Source organism: Chamaea fasciata, unplaced genomic scaffold (genome assembly GCF_029207755.1).
Source record: "Chamaea fasciata isolate MVZ Bird 193981 ecotype frontalis unplaced genomic scaffold, bChaFas1.0.hap1 SCAF_4, whole genome shotgun sequence".
NCBI classification, from domain to species: domain Eukaryota; kingdom Metazoa; phylum Chordata; class Aves; order Passeriformes; family Sylviidae; genus Chamaea; species Chamaea fasciata.
The window spans coordinates 81,749,509-81,757,609 of record NW_027094089.1 but is presented as its reverse complement, the minus strand read 5'-3'; the positions used below and the strand labels follow the sequence as shown (position 1 = coordinate 81,757,609).

At 58.1% G+C, this 8,101-nt stretch overlaps 1 protein-coding gene across 1 annotated transcript; it reads right to left on the bottom strand.

Annotated features, from left to right (window-relative positions):
* Positions 1–440: 440 nt before the first annotated feature.
* On the bottom strand, positions 441–3,819 carry ZIC3 (Zic family member 3). The gene is made up of 3 exons (XM_066182479.1): positions 2,778–3,819; positions 1,979–2,142; positions 441–1,484 (listed from the first exon to the last, which is right to left on the bottom strand). Exons 1-3 carry the CDS (start codon positions 3,817–3,819, stop codon positions 1,302–1,304), a joined length of 1,389 nt encoding a protein of 462 aa, XP_066038576.1. The 3' UTR covers positions 441–1,301.
* Between the last annotated feature and the right edge of the window lie 4,282 nt (positions 3,820–8,101).

The following is an 8,101-nucleotide window of genomic DNA, read 5'->3' as shown; positions in this document are numbered from 1 at the left end:
GAAGACGGGAAAGGCTTCTCCGCATCCTAGTCAGGAATAAAAACAAAACAAACCAGACGATAACGGAGAGGTCGCGCCGGCCCCCCCGCGGCAAGCAGCCCGGTGTCGGCGGGCACGGCTGCCCGGCCCCGCGCTGCCCCGGTACTCACCGTCGGGGCCTCCCCGTCGAGGGGACCCCGCTGCCCCCAGCGCCGCTCCGGCTCGCCGGCGCCGGGCCCGAGCTCGGGAAGCCGCGGGGAGCGAACCGCTGGGCGGTGGAGGGAGGGCGGGGACAAAGGGACAGGAGAGAGCGGCGGCGAGGAGGAGGCTTCGCCCGGCACCGCCGGCTCGAAAACGGCGGCCTGGCTCCGGTGGCAGCGCCAACCGCGCCCGCGACGGGACCCGCGGCTGCCCCGCGCCCCGGAGGAGGTCAGAAACGGCTCTTTCCAAAACAATAAACTTTTAATGCTAAAGCAGTTATAACCAAAGCTGTACAGAGTTGGATTTTTTTGTTTGCATTTTTTTTGTTAGAAAACAATTTTTTCTCCCCATAAATATTGTTCAGTTCCCGGCACTTTGTATCAATAATTAAATTACGAACGATAAATATGGCATCATGGGTATGTATTTACAAAAAAAGTTATTACAAAAAGGCAACTGTTTTACTAAACATCACAATCTGAGCAGAATAAACACTACATATCCCCATTTTGAAAAGTACTGACCGACCCCATCAGACGAGAATACATTCACAAGTGTAATGCTTGGAGAGAGAAGGAGAAAAAGAGAAAGAAGCAGCAGGAGAGCTAGAAAGGAAAGTTCAAGACATAACAGGACTTTGGCACGGTTTAAGACTGTAAGTTTAAACAATCACCACTAAGGCGAAGGAGAATTTTCATCCTCATGTCAACATCCCACCGAAAGAAAGAAAAACAAAACAAATTAAGAATAATAAAATAGTGGGGAATTGGAGGAACAGAGACTCAGGCAAGGAGGGGGGGGAGGGAAATCAAAGAAATGCCTGCAACTGACAAAAAAAGATAACAAAAAAAAATAAATCTAATCCTGAGAAAAGGACATGGCTAGTCCAGCGTCTGGGCTTGCAAAAGAATAGTAATAATTATAATATAATAATAAAAGATCCCCCTCCAGATCCTGGCAGTTAAGTAGGTGTAGCCCTATGCGGTCGTCGGTGTGGAAACTCCATTTCCGTGGGAGCGAGCTGCAGTTGGCTTGGTTTGTCCTTTTTTTTTTTTTTTTTTTTTTTTTTTTCCTCGCTCCCAATGAATTTGGTCCAGTCTGTGGCCAGGCAGCAGCTGCCTTCACACGTACCACTCGTTAAAATTGGGGGGCAGTCCAGGGTTGTGGCCGGGGTTACTCTGGAGGGCGGCCGGTGGCGTTTTAGTGGATTCCTTACTGCCGGCGGAGCCCACCGCGGGGGGGGTGGAGGACTCGTACCCCGAGCTGGCCGCAGGGGAAGAGTCCGACCCCTGGGATTCGTGCACCTAAAACCAAGAGGCAGAGATGGGAGCGAGCTCGGGGCCTCCGCCACGCCGCTGCGCCGGGCTGGGCCGCTCCTCCGCGCAGGAGGGTCACCGCGCGGCGGCGGCTCGGCCCTGCCCGGCCACCGGGCGCTTCATCCCGGCCGGCCGGCCGCTGAGCGCCGGCGACAACCGCCCGCCGGGGCCCACGGACACCGGCCGGGGGCTGCGGCACCCCGGCCCGAGGGGCTGCAGCCACAGGCCAAGCTGCGCCCGCACAGCCTCCCCGCACTGAGCCGCGCTCCGCAGACCGGGCAGCGCCTGCACCAGAGCGAGCACAAAAAGAAACTACGCCATTTCCCCGGGCCGTGCTCCGGCCACAGCCCGGACACCGGGGGCCGCTCGGGCCGCGCTGGGAACACGGAGCTGCCCTGCCCCGGGGGAACGAGCCCCGAGCACACCAGCGACTGAGCATCAGCGCCCAGGGAGGAAAGGGCTGGAGCACCGCGGTCATTTACCTTCATGTGTTTCCTAAGTGAGCTGGGGTGGGTGTAGGATTTGTCGCACACCTTGCAGATGTAGGGCTTGTCCGAGGTGTGGACGTGCATGTGCTTCTTCCTGTCACTGCTGTTGGCGAAACGCCTGTCGCAGCCCTCAAACTCGCACTTGAAAGGCTTCTCACCTGTGAAATTTAGAGAGGGTGAAGGAGGGCCGTTCCCCTCTCCATCCCCGCCCGCCTCCTCCCAGGACATCATCTGCCCTGCTCGCCCCACCTTAGGGACACACGAACACCACAACAAATCGAGAAGGGGAAGATGGACAGCAAGATTTGCTACATGTCGGATAATTTTGGATCCGCCTTTATTACTTAAACTCACCTCCCGCCAGGCCCACGCTGGGCTCCAGCAGGGAAGGCGGCTGGGCGAGCTCGGGGAAGGAGAAGACCCGAGAAATTCGGCGGCTCGGACAGCTTTACAAGACCTACTCAAAGATACAAGCCAAAGTACGTTTGCTCCCAGCCTTCCCGCTCTCTTCCCTCCACCCTGCAGGAGGGCTGAAGGAAAGTCGGGGCTGCAAATAAAAAATACTTTGACAAAAGTATCGCCGAATTAATTAGGAGAGACGCCAATCAGGCCTAAAAATAAAAATAAAAGAGGAGCGGAAGTCACCGAAAACGAGATTTCATTAGCATTTCTGTGGCTCCCTCCGCCGAGGCGCTTGAGGAGGCCGAGAGCGGAGGCAACGCCGCGCACCTCGCCCAGCCCGTCCCCGCAGCCCCGCGTCCCGGCCGGGGCGACACACCGGCACCGGCCTTACCTGTGTGCGTCCGCTTGTGAATCTTGAGGTTCTCGGAGCGGGCAAAGATCTTGCCGCAGCCCGGGAAAGGGCAGGGGAAGGGCTTCTCCCCCGTGTGCACCCGAATGTGGTTCACCAGTTTGTATTTCGCCTTGAAGGACTTGCCTTCCCGCGGACACTCGTCCCAGTAGCAGATGTGGTTGTTCTGCTCCGGCCCCCCGACGTGCTCCATGGTGACGTGGGTCACCAGCTCGTGCATGGTGCTGAAAGTCCTGTCGCAGCTCTTCTTGGGCCGGCTGAGCTGGCTCTCGTCGAGCCACTTACAGGACAATTCTTGCTTGATGGGCTGGCGCATGTATCGGAAGAAGGCGCCGGGGCCGTGGTGGTGGTGGTGGTGGTGGTGGGCCGCCACGTTCATCCCCATATTCATATTCATGTGGTTGTAGTTGTGGAACTGGGCGCCGGCGTAAGGGTCCGTGCGGGGGCTGGAGACGGCCCGGTAGGGATCCGGCCGCCCGAAGAGATCCCCGCGCAGCCCCAGGTGCATCTGCCCGTTCTCCACGTGCCCGTTGGGGGACGTGTGGCTCGGGCTCTGCTCGTGCAGCCCCGGGAAGAGCAGGTAGCCCGGGGTGTCCGGGATGCCGCCGGGGCCGTGCAAGCCGCCGGGGGAGCCGCCGAAGAGCCCGTGCTGCGCTGTGCCGGAGGCGGCGTCCGCGATGCCGGAGCCGCGGTTGCGGAACAGAAAGTCGCGGGTGGAATTGAAGGCGGCGGCCCCGCCGTAGGAGGGCACCTGGCCGGCGTGGTGGTGGTGATGGTGGTGGTGGCCCAGGGCGCTGGCGTAGCCCGGCGCCTGCGGCGTGAACGCCGAGCTCTGCCCGGCGCCGAGGTCGTGCGGGGCCGCGTTCAGCTTGAAGGCGGCGGCGTGCGAGGAGTCCCCGAAGGGGCCCAGCCCCATGCCGCCGCCGGCGGCGTCGCGGCCCGGCATCTCGTGGTGGCGGGGCGCCGCGAAGCCGCCCACCCCCAGCGCCGGGAACTGCGGCGCTCCGTCCAGCAGCATCGTCATGGGCGCGGGGCCGTCGGCGCGGCACAGCCTGCCCGCCCCCCCTCCTCCCGCCCGCCCCCAAAAAAGTACAAAACCACCCCAAAACGCACCCGCACCCCGCCCCCCCCGGCGGGCAGGCGCGGCCTCGGCCGGGCAGCGGGGCGAGCACCCCGCGGCCGACACAAAAAAAAAAAAAAAAAAAAAAATTCCAAAAAACAAACCCCAAAACAGGCAGCCCCAGAGCAGCCACCCGCCCCCCGCGCCGGGCCGGGCAGGGCGGCGCAGCAGGGCGAGGAGGCGCAGCGCGGCCCCGCTCCCGCTCGGCGCCGTCGGGGCACTGACGGGGCGCCCGTCCGCGCCTCGCACATAAACCAACTCCGGGGCCAGGCCGCGCCGCGCCAATGGGGAGCCGCGCGCCGCCGGTCACCTGACCCGCCGCCCGCCGCCCCATTGGCGGCGCCGCGCTTGATTGGCACGCGCCCCGCGCCGCCGCGGCCGCTGATTGGGCGCGCGCGCCCCGCAGGTAGAGCGGGGGCGGCCGGGGGGGGGCGCGGGCGGGCCGGGCCGGGCCGGGGGCGGCGGGAGCCCCGCGGAGCCCCGGGCGGGGGGCGGCCCGGCACGGCCCGGACCCTCGCCCCCCGTGGGCCCCGGCCCCCCGTGGGCCCCGGCCCCGCGTGTGTCCCCGGCTCCCTGCGCGCTGCCCCCGCCCCGCGTGTCCCGCCGCGTCCCGCCGCCCGCGCCCTGCCAGCGCCGCCCCACGCCGCGCGGGATGCTCGCCCCAGGCGGCGCGGCGGGGAGGCGTAAAGCCGCGGCAAAGCCGCCGCGTTGTTTCAAAAATAAAATCTAATGTTAAAAAAAAAAAAAAAAACCAAAAAAACAACAACCCAAACAACAACAACAGCAACAAAAAATCCACAAAAACTAAAGCCGAGGCTGTTTACAGTTTATTTATGTATACATACGTACATACATTTATCTAATCATATACGCTTCGTATATTAATTTTATTTTTTAATTCATTTTTATCTTTCCTGTTTAAACACGGGAGAAGAACCGCCCGCACCGTGCGTGGAGAGCCCGCGCCTGCCCCGCAGCCTCGGAGCGCAGCGTGACCGCGCCGGGGTTCACCCCGCTCCGTCCCCCAGCCCCGCCGACCGCCGAGCAGCGCCCGGCACGGCGGCCCCCGGCTGCGGTTATCCTGCTCCCGTTTATTCTTTCTTTCTTTTCTTTCTTTTCTTCCTTTCCTTCATTTTTTCCTTTTCTTTCTTTTCTTTCTTTCTTTCTTTCTTTCTTTCTTTCTTTCTTTCTCCTTTTCTTTTCTTTCCTTTTCTTTTCCTTTCTTTTCTTTCTTTCTTCTTTTCTTTTCTTTTCTTTTCTCTTCTTTTCTTTTCTTTTCTTTTCTTTTCTTTTCTTTTCTTTTCTTTTCTTTTCTTTTCTTTTCTTTTCTTTTCTTTTCTTTTCTTTTCTTTTCTTTTCTTTTCTTTTCTTTTCTTTTCTTTTCTTTTCTTTCTCTCTCTCTTTCTCTCTCTCTCTCTCTTTCTTTATCTTTTTCTCTTTTCTCCCTCTTTTTCTTTTTCTCTCTTTTTCTTTCTTTCTCTCTAACCCTTTTTCTTGTCTTGCTTTCTTCTTTTTTTTTTTTAATTTTTTTTTTTTTTTGCGAGGGAAACGTTCTGCCTTGGAATAATTATCAGTTGCAGACAGCGCTATAAATCCACTCATTTTCTGTTCTGGAAAGCATTTGCAAAGAACTATGGGGAGCAAGAGTGGAAATAAAAGGCAGAAAGAAAGATGGCTGTAATTGTAATATCCTGAGGTTTGCTGAGCCCCCAAGTCTGGCTATTGGGCAGGTCTCAGGCTCGCCGCCGGCTCTCTGCAGGAAACGTAAAATCTGATCAAGTTCAGAGACGCATTGAGAGCCCGCTTCAAGCAGCGCTTTATAACCGCGGCCCTTTCACATTCTTCCCCCCAATCAGCCCCGGGAAAGGCTTCGTCTTCTTTATTTTAAGGTTTGCAGGGAGCGAGTAAAAGAAAGAAAGAAAGAAAAAAAAAAAAAAAAAAGAGAGAGAGAGAGACAGAGACAGAGACAGAGAGAAAAAAAGAAAGAAAGAAAGGGGAGAAAAAAAACCCCACCGATATAAAATCTCCCCGAGAGATAACACCGGTGCCCGCCAAACACTCAAATTTCCCAGGCCACGCCGCCAAGAGCAGCCCTAGAGTGGGAAGGTGAGTCGGGCGCTGCCGCTGGTGACGATCGCAGCCGAGCAGGAGGCGGGGGCGCGGGGCCCGCCCGGGGGGACCCGCCGGGGGCACCGGGGACACCGGGGCCGCCTGCCCGCAGCCCCGCCGCCGCTCCGCGGGAGGACACCCGCGGGATCGCGGCCCAGCCCGGGCGCGGGGGAGCCGGGGCAGGGCCCGGGACACCCGGTGACAAACCTGCGGGCCCGGGGGCGGCGGGGCGAGGCCGCGCACCCCCCTGGCTCTGCCGCGGCTCTACCTGCCCGTCTGCGGAGGCTGCGGCGGGGTCAAGAATTGCCTCCCGCACGTGTTGGGGTTTCTCGACAGCTACCAACCCCACAATAAAAATAAAAATATAATAGTAATTTTTAAAAAATTAAATGAGAGAGGGAAAAAAAAAAAAAAAAAAAAGGCCGGGGTGTGAGGGGGTTGCTGGTGGGATATTCAATTATTCCCGTCAGCTGAGCGCCGGGGAGGGCATCGCCTCTGAAGTCGCCGACCTGGGGCGACCGAGGGCGACTGACCCCTGCTTGTGCAGAGGCCTCGCGTGTGGCATTGTGTCCCCGGTGGGTGGGACGCGCCGGGGCCGGTGGCGGTGGCGGAGCCGCGCTGCCCGCCCCGGTGCCCACGCCACGGGCGCTGCCGTGCCCCGACCGGGAGCCGTGCGTGTGGGCTGGGAAACCCTCCGGCTCCCAGAGAAGGAGCGAGCGCGGCTCCGCGGCGGCAGCTTTTTTAAAAAATTAAATTTAAGCAGTTTTTCGCCCTAAAAAATCTCGCCGCGTCGGCAGCGGCGGGACCGCGGGGCTTCGAGAAAAATATCCTGAGGGCTTGGGAGGTAAAACGAAGCGATCGTAGCTTTGGACGATGACTCCCCGTTTCGGGAGGGTCTGGTGGCCACAGCCTGCCTTGCAGCTGTGTACTTGCGGATCGGGCTACATCAATTGACCTATAAATCTCTTTTTATATGTTTCCCACTTCTGGTCTACCAACTTTGCCTGAGTGTGTGCACCCGGCAGCATTCGCCCTGGCATACTGTCACTATTTACACCCCATCGCTTCCTGAGTGGAATTTGCCAACTCGGGGAGTAAAAATTGTATAAAACGAGTTTGTTTTATTTTAAGGCATTGTCCGTATAGCCTATGATTTTTTTCCCTTGCTAAGCTTTCGGAATATATGTGTGTGTAAATGTATACATAGATAAATATATATATACATGAAATATATTTTGTACTTTATTTTATCACTTCAGTAATTTCCATTTTTATTCGGCAGTATTTCTGGCCCAACTCAATTTATTTTCCAGAAGTCGGGGTACCTCGCATCTCTTCCATTTAAAATCTATCTCAGTCGCAAAAGTGCAAACAACAGCAGCCGGAAAAGTAGTCTTCAGGCTCCCTTTTCCCCCCGTGCTCCCAAAGCGAGGGCAAGGCAGAGAAAGACCCCCTCCTTTACGTCAAGAACAAATATTGTGGAATTCTCTCAGCTTTTATTTCTTTTGTTGTTGTCGTTGTTTGGGTTTTTGCTTTGTTTTCCCTTTGAGTGTTTTAGGAACTTAAGAGCTACAAAAACGTTAAAAAACCCCTGGAAAGCGTTGCGGGTCCCTCCGCGCCCGGAGCCCGCCGGGACCTCCCTGCTGGGCTCCCCCGGTGCTGCGCTGGCCCGGGACTCCCGGGGCTCAGCGCTCCCCCGTCCCAGCACCGGCACGGCCCGGAGAGCCTGGCCAGGGAGAAGACCGCCAGGTCTGGGCCCTTCAGCGCAGGGGGGAAACACGGGCCCCAGTGGGTGCCCCCTCGGTAGGGCAGATTTCGCAGCGGGGCAGGGGCAGGTGAAGTTTCAGCAACTGCCCCAGGAGGAACAGGTCGGTGGCTCCGTGGATTTCCCTCGTCCTTGACACCGAGGGTGCGAGGAAAAGGCGAAACAAACCCAGGATAACAGCAACCAAAGTCCCCTCGCGCCGAGCTGCGAGCCGGCAACGAGGGGAATATTCCATCCACCCTAAAGAGCTTTTAAACCGCGCTGTATCGCGGTTAAATGAATATCCTTAACAAGCGTAAAGACAAGTAGTTT